General features: G+C 41.3%; 2 protein-coding genes and 1 long non-coding RNA gene across 7 annotated transcripts in view; 2 read left to right on the forward strand and 1 right to left on the reverse strand.

Moving 5' to 3' along the window:
• nisch (nischarin) overlaps positions 1 to 15,112 on the forward strand; it is a 28,992-nt gene extending 13,880 nt beyond the window's left edge. Inside the window, exons 14-28 of one of the 2 annotated variants that reach the window (XM_051413943.1) lie at positions 337 to 455; positions 750 to 856; positions 1,453 to 1,740; positions 2,656 to 2,942; positions 3,886 to 4,097; positions 4,398 to 4,864; positions 5,246 to 5,421; positions 5,557 to 5,620; positions 6,398 to 6,536; positions 7,181 to 7,331; positions 7,631 to 7,750; positions 7,880 to 8,041; positions 9,116 to 9,288; positions 10,147 to 10,334; positions 13,279 to 15,112. In XM_051413943.1, coding sequence (XP_051269903.1) covers positions 337 to 455; positions 750 to 856; positions 1,453 to 1,740; positions 2,656 to 2,942; positions 3,886 to 4,097; positions 4,398 to 4,864; positions 5,246 to 5,421; positions 5,557 to 5,620; positions 6,398 to 6,536; positions 7,181 to 7,331; positions 7,631 to 7,750; positions 7,880 to 8,041; positions 9,116 to 9,288; positions 10,147 to 10,334; positions 13,279 to 13,606 — 2,981 coding nt within the window. In that variant the 3' untranslated portion in view covers positions 13,607 to 15,112. Of the gene's footprint in view, positions 1 to 336; positions 456 to 749; positions 857 to 1,452; positions 1,741 to 2,655; positions 2,943 to 3,885; positions 4,098 to 4,397; positions 4,865 to 5,245; positions 5,422 to 5,556; positions 5,621 to 6,397; positions 6,537 to 7,180; positions 7,332 to 7,630; positions 7,751 to 7,879; positions 8,042 to 9,115; positions 9,289 to 10,146; positions 10,335 to 13,278 lie in introns of those variants that run through there. The other variant, XM_051413944.1, reaches the window with a different exon arrangement.
• LOC127371268 (uncharacterized) lies at positions 6,703 to 10,272 on the reverse strand. Its single transcript, XR_007886380.1, has 2 exons — positions 10,123 to 10,272; positions 6,703 to 9,443 (listed from the first exon to the last, which is right to left on the reverse strand). It is a non-coding gene; the product is annotated as an uncharacterized LOC127371268 (long non-coding RNA).
• A 6,808-nt stretch (positions 15,113 to 21,920) lies between the features above and the next one.
• The window catches only part of stab1 (stabilin 1), a 72,845-nt gene continuing 71,782 nt past the window's right edge, over positions 21,921 to 22,983 (forward strand). For 2 of the 4 annotated variants that reach the window (XM_051413939.1, XM_051413941.1), the window contains exon 1: positions 21,924 to 22,464. In XM_051413939.1, coding sequence (XP_051269899.1) covers positions 22,408 to 22,464 — 57 coding nt within the window. In that variant the 5' untranslated portion in view covers positions 21,924 to 22,407. Of the gene's footprint in view, positions 22,465 to 22,983 lie in introns of all 4 variants that reach the window. The other 2 variants (XM_051413940.1, XM_051413942.1) reach the window with 2 other exon arrangements.

Below are 22,983 nucleotides of genomic sequence, written 5' to 3' on the forward strand. Positions count from 1 at the left end.
CAGTGTCTGAATCTGAAACAGTAAGAACCAAACGCATGTCCGTACTTTGCTATGTTTGACTGTTGTGGCATTAATGTGTTGTGTTTTTTAGATTTGAAATACCTGCTGTCCATTACCTCTGATAACATATTTCTGTATGCATGAATATGTTCTCAACTGGAGCTTAGAGCAGTCAGTGTTGATCAATTTTAAGCCTCTTAGGTCGGCTTTAAACCAACAATAGATTCATCTGTTATTATTTTCTCCCAACACTTCAAAACATAAAGATTGTTGTCACATCAGTCAAACTTTGCTCCTCGCCGTCAGCGCCGCTCATCCGTTTGGTTTCCGTTTCAGAAGTGACGAGCAGAGAAGAAGCCGCAGTTCCCCCCAGTGTCCTCCCTCCTGTGGACGCTGCACCTCCCCCCGCAAGCTTTAACACCAATACAAACCTCCTGTCTGCTGACCCCGCCCAGGTCAGAGACACACACACACACACACACACACACACACACACACACACCTACACCTGAAACACCGGGGAGGGCAGGTGTCTGTTACCTTGACAACCAATAGGATAGCGGTTGGATGGGAGGAGGGGAGCGTCGGGGACTGTTGAGAAATGTGTAAAAGATTTTATGTAAAAGGAGCTCCCGACGTGTTCAACATAATCTGCTACCATAGTCACTGTGAGCATGTTAGCATGCTAATGTTAGCATTTAGCTCAGATAACAGATGTTCCTGATGTTGCTTCATGTGTTTGTCTGCAGGTACAACAACCTGCTGTCAGTCTGTCTGAACACACACACGGTGGAGCTCCCACAAGGGCTACTACTACTACTACTACTACTACTACGACTCCTACTATTACTGTCTGGTCAGTAATTTACAGTTTTACAACTATAATATAAAGCAGCAACACTAAATAAATCTCTGGAAGCTTTTACTTTAAATGCTTTTTTCATTGCTGTTATACTACCGTTATAGAGTCACTGGAATGCTTTTAATGTGAATAATCTGTGCTGGATGGGGTGCCCTGGTAGCTCACCTGGTGGAGCTGGCACCCCATGCACAGAGGCCGAGTCCTTTGATTCAGTGGCTGTGGGTTCAACTCCGACCTGTGGCCCGTTGCTACGTGTCATCCCCTCTCTCTCTCTCTCTCTCTCTCTCTCTCTCTCTCTCTCTCTCTCTCTCTCTCTCTCTCTCTCTCTCTCTCTCTCTCTCTCTCTCTCTCTCTCCCTTTCCTGTCACTCTACAGCTATCTTTATCAATTAACAGCAACAAAAGCCACAAAGAATATTAAGAAAGAAAAGGAAATTATGAGTTTCACCGTGTTGAGGACGATAGCTTAACAGCAGTAAAACAAGTGATTCTACAGTTGGTTAAATGATGGCGGGCGAGTGTTTCTTCTGTGCTCATTACATCACAGACAGTTAGAAATAAATCTGCATCCTTCCCTCCTCTCTCCTCCAGTTGTGACTGCTCCTCTTCCTCCTCCAGACCAGTTGAAACCACTTGCTTCTCCTGCAGCACAGCCTGGTGTCCCCTCCTTCCTACTCAGCTGCTCTCCCTCTCCTCCCACAACAAAGACTTCATTACCCAGCTCTCCCATCTTCTCAGCTCCACCCTGGAGGAGCAGAAGAGCAAGACAAAGGAGGACGAAGAGAAGGCGGAGGAGGAGGAGGAGGAGGAAGAGAAGATATCTGAGTCCAGAGAGGTTCTTCAGTCCCGTGTCGAGGGCACCGAGGTGGGAAGTCCCAGGTAATTTAACCAGCAACCTTCTCTCACTGGTTCCTGTGATTCCCTTAAAGTTTTTCTTCTTGTGGGATCTTTGATGTTTCAGAATTCCCAATGATTTCTGGGATACCCTAAAGGTCCCACTGGTTTCTTAGACATTCCTGCTGGTTTGGGGGATTTTACAGATTTCCAGTGGTTTCTGGTAAAATGTCGAGTGTTGGGGTTCCCGGATAGCTCACCAGTTAGAGTCCCTATCAGTTGAATACAAGCCCCACTGGTTTCTGTAATTCCCGTAAGTGCTTGCTTTTTTGTGGGATTCACAAATTTTCTCAGGGGTGTCTGACATCCTCTGTTATTCCCAGTGGCACCTGGGATCTGTTACGGACATTGCTGTGTTAAAATGTGCTTGTATGCGGTATAATGCATTCAAATATGATCTTAGAGTGATTGTTGTGTAACATAAGTAGTTACCATGGAAGCATATAAGCTTGGAGGAATACTGTGTTTCTTCTGTGTCTGTGTAGCATGAGAGCACATGAGTAACTGGAGGAGGAGAATGCGAGCAAAAATATCATCCAAGAGGAATCTGTTCTGAGGTTCCTTCTAGTTTCTTACATTCCTGCTGTTTTGGGGGGATTTGACTGGTTTCCCTTAACGTCCTTCTGGTTTTGGTGATTCCCATAAATTCCTGATGGTTCCTGGGTTTCTCAGTTGTTCCCACTGGTTTCTGAGATTCCCAAGAGGTTCTTAAGAGTGCTTAAAATACCCAGTAGTTTGTTAGGATCCCCTAATAGTTAGACTGGTTTTTGAGGTCCCTGAAATACTGGTTTCCTAAACAGTTTCTGGGCTTCTGATATCCCCTGTATAAACACTTAAATAATATAAAAGTACAAAAGGATGATTCTTGATTCATTCGCTGTTTTATGCTCATTATTCCAGTCCAGGCTCGAGGGACGGATACTTTGAGATGGGTCTGGATGACTCTGTTGAGGAGTCGGTCTGCTCCTCTTCCACGTCACCTGCTGTTCCTCCTGCAGAAGAGCCCGGTGGCCACCAGGGGGAGCTGTGTGACGAGGAGGAGGTGCAGGTCAGCAGGATTCTGTGGTGCTACTGTCTTCAGGTGAAGGAGGAGGTGGAGCAGAAGGAGGCGTGTCTGGTGCTGACGGACCGGCTGTTGGGCCTGCTGTACCTACCAGATGATTTCACGTGGACCAATCATGACGCAGGTGAACTTTGTTTGTAGGTTTTTTACAAACAAATACAGAAACTGTGGTTGCAACTCCTGTTTGGCATATTTATTTGTATGAATTGTGTTTTGCTACCCATCTTAGAATTAAGTAATTCAGTAATTAATAATTCAGTAGTCTTAAAAGTAATTCAGTAATTTGAGGTCTCTCTTATGTCTCTGCTGTAAAAAACCTGGAACCTCCTTATGTCTGAGGCAGATAGTTATCCAGTTAATCCTGCTTCATGAGACTTTTGTTCATGGAAGGATAACAAAAATGAAATGCTCTGAAATATTTCTATCTAGTCCAAAATGAAAAGGCTTGTTCTTCAAACCAACAGTCAGACAGATGCATCACCAGACCTAAAGTGAAACTGAGCTCGACTTGTGTTCTAGTTAGTTAAATCTAGTTACCTTTCCTTAAAAGTGGAGTATAGACAACAATGGAGACACTGAACTCAACAACAGACAGAACAGAGGAAACGTGTAATAGAAAATTATGATGTGACTGTCGGCCTACAGACACACCACACCAAGATCTGTGACTGACAAACTTACCACGATGTTGCTCTGGTAGCTATGACGACCTGCAAGCCACCGGTCACATGCAGGTTGATCCTAAATCATATTTAATTGGATTTATGTAAATCTTTGACAGAAACCAAGAAATAACTGAACAATTAATACAAAGACACTTCTTTTTCTTCACAAAGCTGACAATAATCTTTTGCCTTAAAGTCAAAATTAATCTACCATGGCTGCTAATTAACAGTCAAATCATAATACTGACCTATAACTTGTTGGCCAGTAAAAGTATGTTATACCAGTTATAACCGAGTGTGTTAAATAAAAAAAAATAAACCTTCAGTAGAAATAAATCCATCAAGCCAACATTTGGATGATTTTGCTGCGTGCTGAAGAGCGATCTGTTCTCCTCTTCTCAGACCAGAAGCAGAGTCCGTCTGTGGAGGAGGTGCTGTCCAGCCTGCAGGTGGACCTCCTGCTGCCGTACTCCCGGCTCCTGCTCTCCTCCCAAGTCGAGCTCCCCGACTCCTGCCTCGCCTTCGGCCTCAAAGCCGGTTCGACCCGCTGGTACATCTTCTCCGAGGCAGAGGGGCTTCGGCAGACCAGGACCGAGCTGACGGTGCTGATCCAGGTCAGAGAGCAGCACATGAGCCTCTTAGGGTCCCTATAATCAAAGAACAGCTTCTACTTTTACATCACTGTTGATTTCTGATTGCATGAGTTTTTGTTTCATCTTAGGTGTTAAATCAAGGTATGTTTTAAATATGACACATTTAAGAGCAGTGCCGTACTTTATTGTCCCAAAAAAGAAGTTTAATTTGCAGACAGCATTTCATTAAAGACATAAAATCAACACAGTTCAGTCTATAATTCGTCAAACAGCTTTAATTTCTGTATTATTATGTAGAAAACCTCCTCATTTGTGTTCCAGGCTGCAGGATCTCAGACTGACCCGGAGCCCTCCAACACTCCTCAGCTCCTCCCTCGCTCGCTCATCAACTCCTGGGAGCTGGAGGAGAGTCAGGGAGCCCAGGGAGGCTATCCTGCCCACCTTCTTACCTCCTCGTCTTCCTCCTCCTCTGCCCCGGACGCCCACCCCCTCCTGTCAGACATTTTATCCAAGACGGAGGAGATCGGCCTCCCCTCTCTCCTCTTTCTCACCCATCGACACCTCTGGGTGCTGAAGGTGAACTTCAGAGAGCTGGCAGAAAGAGAAGGGAGGAGCAGTGACCTTCATAACTCCTCCTCCTCCTCTTCCTCCTCGTCTTCCTCCTCCTCCTGGTGCAAGCTGGTCCGCGTGCCCCTCGGCTCCGTGGTGCTTCACCCGAGAGAGAGCGCTTCTCTGGTCGGGGACAGAACCAGCGACACCTCCTGCCCCGACCCAAAACACCACCACAGGTACAGAGGCTGTGACCGGATGAATGGATGTTCTAACTTTTACTTTTTTCGGCTAGCTAGTCTGATTTGATTTGACGACCCTCCTTCTCCACCTATAAATGAATTAAGCTGGAAGATCAGGGCCCTTCTGTCACACACCATTTTACATTTCAAGATTTACAGTTGCCATTCAGTACTGACTTTGCTTTGGGTTTATTAGTTTATCCTTAACATGCACAATTATTTAATCAATATATAACAATTTTTTATTGATCAGGTTTTCTAAAGGTTTGTAATTGCTCTGGTGGCACACAAAGGTTAATCATTGTTTGCTTTATTCTTCAGTTTCCTTGCTCTTAAGTATTGTAGTTATCTGTATTTTAACCATCATGTTGTCCCTAGGAGGAGTCACACTGTGGAGCTGCTGCTGGGCGGCCAGAGGCTGCTGCTGCTCTTCCCTCTGGCCCAGGACAGAAGCTCCTTTCTCGGGGAGCTGAGTCAGCGGAGAGCCTCTCTGGAGGGGCTGAAGATGGTGGCCCTGCCCCGGCTCTGCACGCCCAGTCCGCACCAAGGGCAAGGTGAAGACCAACTACCTGCTCAAACACGCACACCAAAAAAGGAAATTCCCCTTGAGGCTGAATTCTAATTTAGTTTGACCCTCGCTTGTTTCTTCTCTCAGTTTGTTTCACACCTCCTTGTTGTTGTGTTTTCAGGCCGTTACAGATCCAGAGACCAGTGCTGTTGTACCAAAGCCAGAAAATCACACAGCACCAGCAGGTAGACTTCTGAAGCACTTCTGTTTATATTCTGTTAACATATATAACTTTCTCTCCATGTAACCACAGAATTCTTCTTCTTCTTATGTCTGCATTTACAGCTGCATGCTAATATCATGCTTGTGCTTTGATTAAAGTCACACAGTGTGCTAATACTGTAAACACAATGTACTTATCTTATCAGGGCACCTATTTATCAGAGGGTGTATACGACATTTATATATCTAAAACAAACCGTGATGCAGAGTAAATGCTGATGGACGTCAACAAAGCTGTAACTTCAGCACTTAATCAGTCCGCTGATGTTATCTCTTCACAGATATACCAGTGTCAACTATATGTTACGTTATAAGTAAACATCAGAGATATGTTTGAGGTAATATAAAGGAGAACAGATTTAGTTTATAGTACATATCAGTATCAGTATCGACGAATATAAGGCTCTAATTATCACTTCAGAGGATTTATTGTTTAACTTCTACTGGAGCCATTATACGACTAACTGGTGTTCATTTTATTCCAGCTGTGATTTGTTCCACCGTTGTTGTTGTTATATTTTGAATCTGGGAACTGCAGTATCTGTCAACACCACACTAAAAATAAAAGCTCAATAATTATAGTAGCTGGGACACTAATTAATCTCCTTGATTGGAAGACCTGAAAATCAACAATCATTCATCAAACATCAGGGAGCACAGCGTGTCATCTTCTTTTCCCACAGCAGCTCTGCGGCAAGCATGAGAGATTACTTAATCTTTTCCTCCCTTTTCCTCCTCAGCTGCGACTCATCCCGCCTCCAAGTGGAGGAGAACCAGCCGTCCCCCCACCTCACCCCAGGTCTCTCACCGGGACTGAAACTCCTGGCGGGGCTTGGAGGACCGCAACTGCTAGCCTACTTCCACAGATATATAGCGATGGTAGGACACACACACACACACACACACACACAAACACACACACACACACACACACACACACACAAACACACACACACACACACACACACACACACACACACTCCAATGCTGCATTATGTCATAGACCCATCTGATTTATGTTTTGGTGCAAGATAAGTACATCATAGTTGTTTTAAGATTTTAATTTTACTAGGTTTGCAACTAACAATACATTTAATGACTGATTTATGTTCCCAGAGCCAAAAGTGACATCATAAAATGTTAATTAGTGCAAAACTAGAAGAGTCAGAACTATAATAAGACCGACTAAAGTAGTTTCCAATTAATTTTTATCTTGATCGACTGATCATTTCGGCTCTAAACTTTAGGTTTTTCCAACTTTGCCTTTAGTTCGTTCAGCAGAGCCCAAGATAAAGACAGCATGTAGAGTCGGGTTGTGACACAATAGTCACTAAACATTCACTCCTTACAGACATAAGAGAAATCATTCGATGACTGAAGTCAGTTTCTTTTTTGAGGATTTTTTTTCTGTCCCAGTTCAAAGAAAGATTGTTCTCCCACAACATCGATCACTTTTAATTTCAGGAAAATTCTTCGGTCAGTGTTTGTTATATTATATATTCTTGTGCTTTCTGTTAAATCAGTCTGAGGCAGAGGAGGTGAGACAGGTCCTGTGGCTGTCTGTGGTTCTCTACAAGTCTCCTGAGTCCGAGCTCACCTGCTGTCTGCTGCTCTCCACCGATACAATCTACTTCCTGTTGGAAGACTCCGCCTCCACGCTCGGTCATCACTCAGGTAGGATGAACTGACATGATCGGCTCAGTCAGAGTGTGAAAAGATTACATTTAAAATAGCATCATGTAATCAGAGAATAATACTGCTCCTGTTGCCATGGATACATTCCTTATACCCACTAAGATGGTAACTGTATAGACATTCACATACCAAACCTGGTGTGTGAGTGTTGCATACAAAATACCAACTGCTGGGGCTGTAGACTTTTGTTAAGTCTCTTCTTTGTATCTCTCTCTGTCTGTCTCTCTCTCTGTCCGTCTCTCTGTCCGTCTGTCTCTCTGTCTGTCTCTCTCTGGCAGTGTTGGACGTAATGGACTCTGGAGATCCGGACGTCTGTCTGTGCTGCTGTCTGTCCATCAGACTGTCTGAGCTGCTGTCTGTCAATGTGGGACTGTTCGACCAGTACTTCAGAGTCGTAGGTCAGTGGATGTGAACGCACTTGGTGTTTGCAGAGGTCACACAAACTCTGTGTAATATCACTCTGTGTCACTCTCTGAACTATCCATAGATCCTCTCTCTCTCTCTCTCGTTCTCCCCTGTGTTTGAAGGTCGTTCGGCCGATCACATCGTGTGCTGTCTCAGCAGGGACAGTTACGGGACGGGCGTCTTCCTTCAGGAACTGATGTCGGCTCTCAGCCTGCAGCAGCAGCTTCCTCCTCCAGAACCATCAGATCAGGACTTCTACTCCCAGTTCACCAACACAAACACGGGTAACAACGCAGGGATACAACGCTCTGCCCTCCACATACATGACTCTAAGAGACTTAGTATGTTTCAGACTTCTTTGAGCTTCTTATTATGACTCTGTCACGGTGTTAATATCATCAAACATGTTACACAAGCCGTTACAAATTCCTGAGGGTTAAAGTGGGCTTCTTGAACACTTTTAGGTCTGACATACTCTAAAATACACGATATTAACGGACATGAAGAAACATGCTAGCCTAACAATATTAAGGTTAAACCCATAATGCTACTGTCTATTAATGTAACAGGAAGAAAGAGAACAGAGAGTCCTCAAATAATAATGCGACCCACCTTCTAAAAACATTGACTTTCATGGTTTATGGCATCGTAGCCCTAATTATATGTCTGCAAAGTTAGAATAAATTAAAGTTTTTTTCTCCCACATTGAGCACAGACTTAACTGCAAGAGCAGCACTGAGGCTGTGTATAAGAAGGGGGATGAGCAGACTCTATTTCCAGAGGAAGCTGAGATCTTTCAATGTGAGCAGCGCAATGGTGGAAGTCTTCTCTCAGTCTGTTGGCAACATCAACAGACTTAATAAACAGATTAATGCTGCCTCCGTAATTTGTTGCAAAACCAGATACCTTTGAAGTTGTGGTGGAGAAGACACGAACTGTTAGTCCATTTTGGATAATCCTGCCCACCACAGTGGAATACTTTCTCTAACAGGCTGTTTCTGTTTCGCTCTCACAAGGACCGATATAGGAAATCTGACCAACCTAAATAAATAGATCTACAACACCTCACTTCTGTCTTTGTCTGCTCCTTCTGTTAATTTGCACAAACTCCTTCTCTACCTCCATACGTCTTTGCACACTTGTCTGATGTGTATAGTATTTTATTTTATGTTTATATTTTATTATATTTATATTGTATTGTAGTATATCCGCAATGTCTGGATATCTCGCTGCTTTAACAAAATAATTTTCCATCTTGGAATCAATAAAGTGCATCAATCAATCAATCTCTACATGTATCTATCTGAGCTGGTGTTAACTTGACAATGGTAACAGATGGGATTTGTCTCCCCCTGCAGGTAAGATGCAGAACTACGAGCTGGTCCACAGCAGCAGGGTGAAGTTTATTTATCCCAGTGAAGAAGAGATGGGAGACCTGACCTTCATCGTGGCAGAGAGGAAGACTCCGGCCAGCGCAGCGTCCTCGTCCTCACGCTCCTTCAACGTCCTGCTGTACCTGCTGGTCTTCCAGGTAAGAATTTTAATTGTAGTTTGTGATTTTAGAGGAGTTAAACGTGGTGTATCCGTCCGCCCAGTGCTTCAGTGGCAACCTCAGTGTGACGACAACACGACAGGAAGCTGCACACGCTGACTGCGACCAGCTGTTCACATAGTTCCTGCACATAACTGGAAACATACACTGTGTTTTCTACATTATAACGCTTTAAATGTGTCAGTAGGTGGATATTTGAAATTTTGACGGAGCAACAAGAATATTTCTCAAAATGTTGAAGAATTTATTTAAAGCAGCTATAATTAATATTTTAATATTGGTAATGGATCACAACCACTCACCTGACTGAAGTTCCCCTCAAGCCTACAGAGCTTTATATTGTCTTAAGTCTCTTTAACTTCACTGTTTTCATTCACTCTCACAGATCTCATAGCGACGTTCTTTGTTGTGGAACATTCAGCAGATAAGCAGCACGACTCCGAATGAATGCTAATGTGGCTCCGTGTCTGCTGAATCTATAAATGGGAAACTGTTTGCTAACAAGTGTTCACAGCCTTTGTCCACTTCCCCCTAAGTGGAATCGGGTTTTAAAATCGTTGTAATTCACCTCTAACTATTACCTCCACCCATTTTTTTTGTAAAATAAGTTTTAATATAAACAATATCTGCAGATCTACATGCCGTGTTGATACAATTAGACTTACTAAGAAATTAAAGCTGAAGGTGTGTGTGCAGAAAGGGAAAATAACATAATATCTAGAATGGGCAGTATACAGTAATAAATATATATATAATGGATTTTATATTTCCAGTCTCTGTATTGGCCTGCTCAATAATCATTATTCTTTTTACCTGCTCTTTGTCCCTTTCCTTCAGGTCCAGGTCCCCAGCAGTCTGCCCAGCCAAGTCTCCACTCTCTCAGGACTCTCCTCTGGTTCAGGCTCCGCCTCATCTCCTGTCCTCCAGCCCAGGACTTTGATCCTAACCAGCACCGACGTGTTCCTGTTGGATGAGGACTACGTCAGCTACCCTCTGCCCGACTTCGCCAAAGAACCTCCCTCCAGGTGAGGACACAGGAAGCCCCGCCCTCACTGTAACCACAACATGTCAACACCTTTTTTGTTTTTCTTTGTCTTCATCCAGACGCTGAAGAACAGAATTATTTACAGTGACTGCCTTCGGGTTTGGAAGGCATAAAAAAATTAGTGAAACATCAGCTTCCCTGAACGCAATTTGGAGGCGAGTTAAAACAAAAAAGAGAAGAAGCTGTTTCCTCGTGTTTGTGCTCGTCTGCTGCAGGAAAAGAGAAGGAAGAGGAGACTCTGACTGGCAGGCGAAATAATGTGTGTGACGTGTCGACAGTTCGGTCTCAGATTCTGATGGTGTCACAGGGAACACAGGGCACTCAAGAAAACAACAGCTGCAATCAATATTCATTGAGGCAAAAGCAGAGAGGCAGAACATCGAATCAGTCGCTGTGAGGAGAATCAGGAGACTGTGACTGAGCTAAAAAAAATCAGTGTCTTTATTACCAACTCACCGATAGCTCAAAGACATGTTTGGATCAATCGGGGCTCAGTGTGGGAGATATAATTTAAAGAGATGTCTACAACCTTAATTATTGACTAGTTGTTTTTTGTAGGATTATTTTTGGAGCTTTTTTTATTGCCTTTATTAGATGGTAGCAGCTGAAGAGAGACAAAGGGAGAGATGACAGCAAGGACTCAGCCTTTATACATGGGGTGCATGCTCTAGCACAGCCCACTAGGGGTCGCCAAAGCTTCACCGGCGGTAGCGATTCCTTACTGATTTAAAGGCATTTAGGGAAAAATATACACAGCAGACCTTTATATCATCGTTCTGCATTAAAAAAGTACACAGTTCAAACAGCTAACAAGCATCAGGGGGAAGAATTTGTCAAAAAAGAAGCCTATTAAATCTAAGATTGTTAAAAAATATTAAAAAAAAACATAATACAGACAGAGAATTGTATAAAAAGTTCCTGATCAATACAACTGCTGCGGTTCTTGTGTTCACTTGTTCAGTTTGTCAGTTATGTAATGCATTTACTATAATATGAAATGTAATCTAGTCAGGGGTTGTGAGTCACTGATACAAAAGGGGTCTCTTAAGATAAAAGCTGCTCTAGGAGGTGAGCTAACAGGGCGCCCCTTTATCTCCACACAGGATTCAGATGCAGTGAGCCTACATTAAAACGTATTAACCTCTGTATTAAGAAATGATCTGTCTGTATTCAGATTTCCTTTTAATAGTTTCTTATAATACTTTGAATGGTGTCCCATCGTGTTCGCTGATAATCAGCCTCATTACTCAGTCTGACGCTGTGTTTATGTCGGCTGTTTCCTGTATGTGAGTTGGAATATGTAGCTCTAACCAATCAGTGGTGAGTCCTGTATCTGTCTCTTGTTGATTTTAATTGTTAATTCAATAAGTCGACTTAAAACAACAGGTACAGCTGCGTCCGTTTAATCCGCATTTTCTGTAAGATAATGTGCACATTCTTAAATGTCCAGTGTTAAACATTTAGGAGGGTCTTTCTTTTTCAGAAATGGAATATAACATTCAGTCATTAGTGTATAATGACTATATATATATATATATAATAATCACCTGAAAATAAGCCCAGAACAGACAAACCACACACTGGCTCTAGGTAGGCTGCTTCGTGTTTTTCGTGCATTTAACAGCAACCATAACTTCTCCTTTATGCTTTGAAAGGGAGGGTGAAGCGAGGGGGTTGTATTCTGTAACTACACCACTAGATGTCGCTAAATCCTTCCCACTGGAGCTTTTTTAATGCTGCTTACAAAGCTCTGATTGGCTCAGTACAACTAGTGAAACGAGCATTAAAGAACACAAAACCAGACCTGTGCTGATCAGATATGTGTGTTTATATACGAGCCACATTTAGTTCTTTAAATAAAACGTTTGAAACTCTAAATGCCGTTTTTAACCAACAGCAGCACTTGATAGAGATCCACCTGATACAAGTGTTCCTGAAGCAGAAGCAGTGACAGTTTTATCAGATCTGCCGCCTCCGTCTCTCTTGTGGGAGATCGTTAACTGAAAGTAATGGATGTTGTTCAGGAGAGAGACGGTTCCAGCTGAGTTACAATCCTGCAGCAGAAACAGACGCATTAATGTCTCAATCAGCCTGCATCCCTAATAACAGACACAAAAAAAAGCGTCTATATTTGATATTTTTATAATAAAATCGTATCATCATTCATCAGCGTGAAAGGAAAAGAATTATCACCTGAATCTGCAGCTCCCTGCGGCTTTACTGACCTTTAAAGCTCGTTTCAGCTCATTGTTTGGATGTCTGGCCTCAACTTTATTGTTCTGGTTCACTCTCGTGTTATTTCTGGCTGCAGGCAGCGAAACAAACCCCTAAAAACTCTCCGTACACTACCTGTTCAGCACTAAATGTCACACAGACAACATGAGAGACTAACTGGCGAACGTATGGAGCATTTAAAGAGATGGATGTTTCCTTCAGTAGTTGGTGGAGACCAAAATCAGAGCTAAAAGACAGTAAATACTGTACTTTTAAGTGTTCAGGTGCTCTGTTGCAACTGTAATGACACCCAACACTGATGTCACAGGCTCCTGGAGTACACCTGTACATCACTGCAGCAAGGAGAGTAATTGAACCACTGGAGATAAAACAAGGTTTTCAGAGTTAAATTACTGTTGAATTTCTCCCACAGGGAATCAATAAAGGAACATCTTATCTTATCTTTGTTGTGAGTGAAGCCTTAAAAATATATTTCTTAAAAATCAGCTTACAAATTATCCGACATTTGTTTTGCTTTTAATTTAATTTTAATACTTTCTGGACAGTTTCATCTCTGGACCGTCTGATGGTAAAATGTCTGTTGACACATTAAATGCGATGTGTTTGATTAAATTAATTAATTTATTTAAATTATTGTGATAGTTATTGACAGTATGATCCTCATCATCTTCCTCATCTTCCTCCTGCAGGGAGCGGTACCAGCTGCGCGAGGCTCGAAGGATCCGCGACCTGGATCGGGTCCTGCTGGGGTACCAGACGTACCCTCAGGCTCTGACCCTGGTGTTCGATGACCTGCCCGGCCCCGACCTGCTCTGCCACCTCACCATGGACCACTTTGCCGCCGGAGGGGAGGAGGCCACGCCCAGAGGGGGCGGGGCCAGCGGGGGCGCAGAGGGCGAGGTCCAGTGGTGCGTCTTCGTCCCGGGAGCCGACAGCAGAGAGCGGCTGATCTCGCTCCTCGCTCGCCAGTGGGAGGCGCTGTGCAGCCGGGAGCTTCCTGTCGAGCTCACCGGCTGATCGGTCGGTGAGGATGACGGACGGATGCGTGACTGTTCAGCACCTCGCTGGTCGTTGGGAGCTGAAGGAGGCGCCGAGGAGGGACCAAGATCATATACACACGAATTCAGGGCACGATTGGCGGTTTCTATCCACTCTGAGAGGACGAGAGGCGAGGAAAGCAACGACGCACACTTTCAGTCTCTCCTCGAAGGCGTTTACAGTGTTTAAAGTTGTGTGAAGAAAGACAACACCTTCACGCACCTCGCCAGTCGCACAGCATGTGATATGTTTGTGATTTGAGCAGCTGTCTGTGGAGCTTTCTCCCAGTCAGCACGCCAGAGGAACCCAATAGAGGAGTTAGAGGAGAAAATGGAGGAGGGGTCCTGTTCATATTGTGTTGTGACAAACAGACGTCAGGTTAAACCTCATATGACGCGTTGTAAGTGCGACTGACTGCCGAAATAATGGGAGTTTCTGGCACAACCTCACTTTCTTCCCAAGTGTCTCACACGGGGCAGATTTACTTTATTTGGTGGATGACTTTATTGACAGACAGACAGACAGACAGACAGACAGACAGACAGACAGACAGACAGACAGACAGACAGACGTTGCACAGCAGGGGGCGCTGCAGACAGTCCACAGGAGTTCTACTAGATTTTAATCGACATTACCTTTAAAGGAACAGCTGGTCATTTCCTCTTGTTCTCTCCAGAGTCACATTAAAGAAGATCAGTTTCGTGTGTGTGTGTGTGTGTGTGCGTGTGTGTGTGTGTGTGTGTGTGTGTTAGCCTAGCTTAGCACAAAGACTGGAAGCAGGGGGGAACTGCTAGCCTAGCTCCATTTAAAAGAGAAGGGGAAAAATATCCACAAACGACTCCAAAGCTGTTCTGATTTACATGTTTGTTATTTATGTAAAGTTGCTCTTAAAACCAAAAAGAAAATCACTTTTATATGTTTCCATTTTGTACATTTGTGCAGTCTGACTCTGGGTGAGGCGACGAGAGGATGTCCTGACATGTTGTTTTAAGTAAAACACACACACACACACACACACACACACACACACACACACACACACACACACACACTCTGCTGCTCGGCACAATCTGCTCTCTGAACATTTTATTCCTTGCACATTAATGTAATTAAGCAGTATTACTGAACTGTATATTGTTATTAATATTATATTAATATAATTGTTGCTTTGGGACGGATTATTTTCCATCCTGAAGACGATTTTTGTACCAAACACGAAGGTCCTGAAGATATTTCTAACACGAACTCTGAAATGTCATATTTAGTATTATCATTGAGTATTATTTTTTTTATATTTTATTTGTTTTATTTTATTGTATGTTACGTTGTTTCGTACATTATTATCTAGAACATGGGAAGCCAGCCAGTGTTGGAGCCCCCCCCCACCCTTCACCACTGTTGTTTACCTTACATGTTGTTGTTGTCTTGTTGACGGGGAGTGCCACTGAAACCAAGTGAAAATTAAAACATGTACCAAAACAAAAATTCCCCTTTTCTTCTTCGGCAGCAGCGTTAAACCGCAGTCTGAACTCTTTTCAGCTGATGCAGCAGTTACACCAGAAACTAAAAAAAAATCTGACAGTTGGCCCAAGAAGATGTGAGTCACCTCCAGATTTCTGTGGAAATATTAACTGACAACAGGGTGGACACAGTCGAATCTCACATGTATTAAGAAATCTTAAAGTGGCGCCTGTAACGGCTCTGTGAAGGCCAGTCTAATGGGTGCAAACTCACGTTCTTTGTAGGTTTCTTTGCTACGTAAACGACCATATTTCTTCTGGTAAACCTTAAATTTTTATGACATAGGATGAAAAAATTGCAGTTTGCTTAATTAGTTGTTTGGTATCTCTTAAAGCTGTGGGTCGGGACCCCCACTAGGGGTCGGCAGAGCTTCACAGGGGGTTGATTTTAAGGCGTGTAAGAAAACTTAAAATATATACGTACATATGTTTCTGTGAAGAAAACTAAATGTAGAAAAGTCTAATAAAACAGTGGCCAAGTGTCAAGAAAACACGGAATTTGTCAAAAACAAACTATTAAATCTGTATGATTGTTGAAGATTATAAAAAAAAATACATAATACAGACAGAAGATTTTATACAAAGTTTCCTACACAGGAAATAATCTCGTTTTATACAAACTTCTTGCTGAGTTCACTGTTTGCGTTCATTGTGCAGTTTTTAATATAATATGAAATATCTATACAATATGTCACTGAGTCAGTTTAATAAAGGATAGAAAAAGGGCCTCTTAAGGAAAAAGGTTGGTAACCTGTGATTTTCAGGTCCAGTGTGTAACATTCAGGATTTGGCAGAAATATAATATAATATAATGGTAATGTTTCCATTAGTGTAAAATCAATGAGACCAGATCCTGTGAGAAGATTTTGACTACTGAGACTTCAGGTACATGTTGAATGATGTGTTTCAATATTTTCTTCCAATATTATTTCATGAAGGACAACCTTTGTGTCGCAGGAACCACTGACGACACTGAAAATGCTTCTGTGAGTTTGAGCTTTTTATTAACCTTCATCCATTTTACATCCAGTGAAAACACTTAAAGCTGGACTCCAATATTTATCCATTTATTTAAACTATAATATTCAGCATTCCCACATTAAAGTGTCTATAAACGGTAAAATAAGTGTTATATATGTAGCCGAGTTATGTGCTTTACATTATCCCAAATGTTTCCAACAATGTTCAAACTCAAAACTCCCATGATCCCACGCTGCATTCAGGACGTCACCGAGCTTTGTCTTTTGTTGTTGTTTTTGATTGTTGTTTTGGCGTTCAGACTTTAAATATTAAAACACTTCAGTTTCCTGAAAAGAGGTTTTTTCTCAACCGGTTGTGGCCGGGTTGAGAAAAACAAAAACTTTGTGTCAGCAGTTCTTGGTTCTCGCCGCTCTGTGAGGTTTTGATGACTTGGCGGGTTCAGCAGCACAGAACGCACCGCCACCTTTCAACCCATTCAACTTCCTCTATTTCCTGTCTGTCGGAGCAGCTCATCATGAAATTCCGCTGATTTCCTTTTTTAGGGAGACTTTCACAGACCGAGGGCAGAGATACTGTACCAGGAAGTGTCTGATCAGCAAAACTCAACAACTGACCTCTGATTGGTGTTTTCTGGATCCCAGCAGGTCAACGGACCAATCGGGAAGAATCTCAGCTTTAAAGTGAGGAAAAAAAACAAATAAACTGATTAAATCACCTGAAACAGTTTCCTGTTTGTATCAAGATAAGATAAATTAGACTTTATTGATCGCATTTACTCACTACAGCAGCTCCAGATTAGAAAATACGCATGAAATTAAATAGAAAAAATAAAAGATGTAATGAAAATAGAAACGCTATACACAGATTTTTATATGCGGATTTGACTGATAAGGAATTAAACTCAACATATTTTAATTTAATATGGTTGAAAATTGACCTGTTGATCAAATGGATCGATTCTGATGTAGAATCAGTAATATTATTTTCTGATGCACACAAAACAATCAACTCATGTAGGTTATATTCTCTTCTACTATGTGAATTTTCATGCATATTCAGATGCAAAATAACATTTTCTGCTCTTAAAATTGGAAATATATATGATTTCCTCGACGTATTATTTATTCTGTGAGTGCTGTCTTGTATAAAATGGCATCTCAGTGCCTCCATACAAAGTTACTGACAGCAACTGAAGGTCTTCAGGGGTTCAGAAATATTGAACCCAACCTGAAAATGAGTTTGTTTTGGCAATTGAACTTGAAGTAGCATAAACTTTACTAAAGGATAAAGTTCAATTAGCAGCTTTGTTCAGGTTATTTAACGGTCCAGTTTAGTTTCTTTGATTCAAGTTTGGTTTAACAGGTTCGATGGTCCAAACAGTGGCTCTATACAGGGTCTTTCACTGGTTCTTCCACAGCTCTGGGTTTACTAACGGTCCAGATTAGCAGCAAAGAGGTTTTTTTTTTAATCAGATTATTTAATCGTCCAGTTCAGCAGAAAGTCTTTAATCCGGTTAATCTAACATTTAACTTTAGCAGCTAAAAAAGGTTTGACTCAAGTCGAGTTTAACAAATCTTTGGTTGTTTAACGGTTCTAATGGTTCTTGTGAGCAGACGGTTCAGTGCAGCAGGGAAGTATTACACTAAAGAAAGGTCTGCAGCATTTAATAAAACCCTGTCGTGGATTCAGGTTCAGAAGTAAAAACAGCTTCGTTCCAGCAGCTCTCAACAAACTGTAGTAACATGACAGAGTTTCTACAGTTTTTACCCTTTTTATTCTAGTGGTTGTTTATCTTAGTGTTTTATTTATTGATCTCTCTTTGTAAGTCCTGATTTTTAGAACCTGGAGCACTTTTATCTTTATCCTTTATCATGTTTGTATTTGCTGCAGACTATAAAGAGAAGAAAAACAATCTTTGTGGATAAAGACGATTGATTTAACTTTATTTCCATTTGTTGTCCTGATTGTTCCCCCGTTAAAACCACTGATAAACTCCATATATTCATTTAACTGGGAGGTTTTCCGGATAGTCTGTCGAACACAGTTAAAGTCTCCTTTGATAAACAGCAGAAAGGGAACACCGTGAGGGATGTGACACTGATAGTAAATCCTTTCTCACTTCCTCTTATCTTTCATGGTTTTTTCTTGTCTGTTCGGCTGTTTTCCGGCTCAGAGTGCTGATTGGAGGGATTTGTTGAGGTCGAGACGGCCATCGGGACGCAGGTCGAGAGACATCCATGATCTCAGACTCAGGCCCCTCTCTCTCTCTCTCTTTTCACTCCTTGATTCATGTTTTTCTCACTTTTTCAGGAGTCAGCAGTGAGTTACTTGTGTGTGTGTGTGTGTGTGTGTGTGTGTGTGTGTGTGTGTGTGTGTGTGTGTGTGTGTAGGTGTCATTACGCAACGTTCAGAGATTACAATTATCATGGCGTCCTTCACACAGTGTTTTAGTTCATTTATCTGGTTCTTAATCCGCCTCAGACCTCATCACAAAAGTCAAAGAGTAAAATAAACACACAATATCAGCCGGTGAGCAGCACACAGGGACAGACTTTATCTCAAACTACTGATAATAACATATAAATAATATGAATTAAACCTTGTACTGTCCAACAGTAAAACCTCTTCCTCTCATGTCAGTCTGCACTCATTATAAAATACAAACTTTGTGTAAAACTGACAACATTTTATCTATTTTAAAGTAAACGTAACGTTCTTCTTAGAGCCAGTACTTTGGAACAGATCAGTGGTTCCCAACCTGGGGGTCAGGACCCTCCACTAGGGGTTGTCAAAGCTCCACAGGGGGGTCGCCAGGCCTTCTTGATTTTAAGGGGTTTAATAACACTTATAAACTTAAAGCCTTCACTCTCTAGTAAACTGCCTCGTCCTGCATTAGAAAGCTGCGCAGTTAAAAGTATCAGAGACACAGAAAACAGAAGCCTTTAAGTCTATTCTGTCTAAGTATTATTATATATCAAACAAAAACACATAATACAGACAGATAATGGTACAAAAAAAGAATTTGCCAGTGGGCCATATAATTTATTTTAAACTGATTTAAATCCTGAAGGTGTGTTCAGACCACAGACTGTATAATTAAAAATGGATCGCCATCTCCCGGCCAGTCCAAAAATATGCAAAGACGTGACGGCACCTACCTGTCGCTCAAAGCAGCCACCCCATTATTTATGCATCACTTTAAGCTTTAATATAATTTAACCAGGTGAGTTATACAAACATTCATCCTCTGTACAGTTGTCGTGAATGGGGATTGTAACTATAGAGCCTGAATCAGTTATTTGTACCAGGCTGTAAACATGTTTATTTCTGCTGTAAAGTTTAGTATAAGCATTTTAATAAGGGGCCTTATGGAGGTTGACTCACTGCTGGAACCTCTAGTGGCCGTTTGGGGAACTGCAGACTGATTTTAAAGGACACATATAAAGTCAGTAACGGCACAAATTGCAGTAAAGACGTGATCATGTGAGTTCAGAGAAATGAGCTGAGCAGGAAGGTTGCTGGTTAAAATCTCCTGCTGAAGAGCCAGTGAGCAAGGCAGTAAACCCCCGGAGTGCACTGCAGCAGTCCATTGTCTGCCTGCTTCCTGCTATTGTTCTGCCAGCTTGCAGTTTAACCTCTGACCCCTACCTCTGGTCAGACCCACGTCTGTCATGTTTTCATCAAGTCCGAACCAAATTAAAACAGGAAAGAAACAGTTTTCACATTTGTTCCTTTTTATTCCGAGAAGCAGACGAGGAGTTTGTGTCAGCTGACGAGGAAATCCGTCCAAATCTCACCGCCCCGCTGGGACGACCAGGAGGGGAAATCCGCCTTAAACTTCCTGTCAGGAAGAGCGTTGGATTTCTCACAATCTCTCTCTCTTTCTCTCTTCTCAGACAGACCTTATAGCTGGAGGCCAGAGTATTATAAAGGCTTCTGCTATTATAATTATTTAGTGGTAGAGATTAAAGTGTTTTCTGTTTTATATCTTTGTATACGGTTTATTTGAATCATCCAGTTCAATGTGTTCAACGGTTTTACAACAGTTCCTCAACAAAACCTTCAGCACGGAAAGAAGAAAGAAATCCTCAAGAGAGGAAAAACATCCTGTCCTCAGACAACCTGCAAGTTTAGTTCAAAAAATAAACAATAATCCAGCAATTATTGCTCGAATTCAGGGTAATAAAACATCTATAAGCCAAAGAAAAAGGCCCAATTAATAGTTTGTATCTGACAGAAATACACCAATCTGTGTTTATGTAGTCGTTCTCAAAACAGTTTCAGAGCGATTAAAGCCAGAGGTCAGTGTGTTTTATAAGATTAATGTTGTTTCTCTGGCAGCTACAGGTTCATATTTCTAACGGCACCTCTTTTTGAGCCCGTTTGTTCCTTTAATAAACTTTTTTTGTACCAGTGACACCACACAGTACGTAATAGTGACAGTGTTTAACTGTGTTAATGTATAATATAAAATATAAAATGTATATTGTATAATATATAATATAAAATGTATATTGTATAATATATAATGTATAATGTATTCAGACATTAATTAAAACATTCATCACACAAACATTAATGTTATTTCATTATAAAGCTGTAGTTTTATTAAATTATTTAATTCTCCCGCCAGTTTATGACTGTTTAAACCTTTCTCACAAGTAAGTAATAGATTACATGTAACTGAGTTATGTAATCAGGATACAAAATAAGGTAACTGTAATCTATTACAGTTACAGAAAAAGTAGTAAAAATGGGGATTATGGGGATTTATAGAATAACAAAGGTCTAACTAATAATTACTAACAATATTAATGATTAATGATTAATGATGAATTAGCTGGTTCCCTGGTGTGGTTGCTAACAGAAAACACAAGTGAGTAAAATATTACGTTAAATTGATCCGTTTCAGTGTTTATATAGTTTTAATTTTTATGATATTGTATTTTATTTGTTTTATTTAGTGTAAAATAGTTTATTGTTGTTTGTACAGTTCTCCTTCAAGAAAACTTAATGTAATACACTTCCATAAATTCATGATACATCCTGCTTTCATGCATAAAGTAGTGGTTTATGCATAAATCTGGGTTGGGACCCCCACTACGGGTCACCACAGCTTCACACAGTAGACCTTTATCTCAGCATTTGGTTCATTGCTGTGAAGAAAAGTAAATGTCTAATAGTCTAATAGAACAATGGCCAAGCATCAGGGACAAAAAAACATTGAATTTATCAAAGAGAAGCCTGTTAAGTCTGTATGATTGTTAATAAATGAATACGTAATATAGACAGAGAATTGTATAGAAAGTTCCCTAAATTCATTAAAATCACAAATTTTACACAAACTTCTTGCAGTTACTGAGTTCACAGTTTTGGGTTATTTGTTAATATAATATGAAATATCTATAAAATATGTCACTCAGGCAGTTTACTAAATGATAGAAAAAGATTGTGAACCACTGCATTCGCATTACTATGATTTATAAAGTGTTATCATGTCTGTCTCAGATGGTTGAATGTTAATAGCTTTTAGATTCCTGGAGACAGAAAACTTCGCAGTATTTCACAAGAAAGGAGCAAAGATTTGATAAAATAGCTGAAATTCCCACGTTGGGAACCAGTGGTCCTGAGGAAGGGAGTGTGCGTACTTCAGTAAACTGATGTTACAACTGCTACTGTGCCAGCGCCAATACTACTAACTGCTGCTGTCACCAGAGGAGTAGTAGGAGGAGATGACCTCTGCTGGGAGGTTCCTACTTTGCCAGTTTCTGTTGTTGAATTTTTTTCTCTTCCTAGACTAGAAAGGAAAAGACGTGACGCCAGCAGTAGCTCCAGCCTCTCCGGCTGCTTTCTGCCTTGCGGACACTGAGCTGAGAACTAATTTGTTTGCTGTAATTTGCTCGTTAGTTCCTACATTACGGGGATTGTTGCCTTCAGGCTGAAAGTGAGCTGATAAGAATACTGCAGATAATCCCAACACTGCCTGGATCCACCCTGTAGTTGCTTTTTTTTTTTTTTTTAAAAAGTACTATTTTCTGTCTATTAACAGCAGGTTGCTTTTAGTTTGACTGCACCTATTCCTGCTGGAATAGAAGTGTATTGTTTTCTAATAGTTGTGTTTTTCCTGCACAGAGGATGTTGTTATCTGTGTGTTTTTTCCTGTAGTTTGTAAAAGCACGTTGTGTCTGAGGTTCAGACATTTTCCTCCCCTGCACACTGAGGAAGAAGCTGGTTTGGTGGATTTATTTGTCCCCCCCCTGGATGTGACACTTCTGAACCATGCTGCTGCTTCCTCTGCTGCTGCTGCTCAGCCTGCAAACTTCACTGCAACAACAGGTAACACACCTCCAACTCCACAACACCGAGACCACCTGTTCATTCTCTGTGGATACAAGTGGATTGCTTTACTCTCTGATAAATGCAAATACACACACACACAGATTGTTTGTCTTCCAGAGTGATATTTGTGCTTGTTTGTACACAATCTGATGTTATTTTTGTTCACTGAATGAATGAGAAGCTTTGGATTATGTGAACTCAGCCAAAGCTTTTGGAATAAAGAGAACAATTCGGGTGAGAACTTGTTTGTAGTACAATACTAGTAAAGTACTAATACAGTCCTGATATACAGACCCTAACATACAGTAATACTTAAATTAATAACCCCAAGCTTTTATTTGCTTTAATCACAGAACTCAACTTGCCTTTATTAGGAACAGGCCTTTAATTCCTTTTACACAAAACTCTTGCTCAGCAAACATGTGAAATACTATCAAATTGCTTATTTAAACCATAAAGAATAACAGTATTACTAGTCTATCAAATAACATATCAATTACAAATCATTGATTTAAG

Source organism: Dicentrarchus labrax, unplaced genomic scaffold (assembly GCF_905237075.1).
Source record: "Dicentrarchus labrax unplaced genomic scaffold, dlabrax2021, whole genome shotgun sequence".
NCBI classification, from domain to species: Eukaryota; Metazoa; Chordata; class Actinopteri; family Moronidae; genus Dicentrarchus; species Dicentrarchus labrax.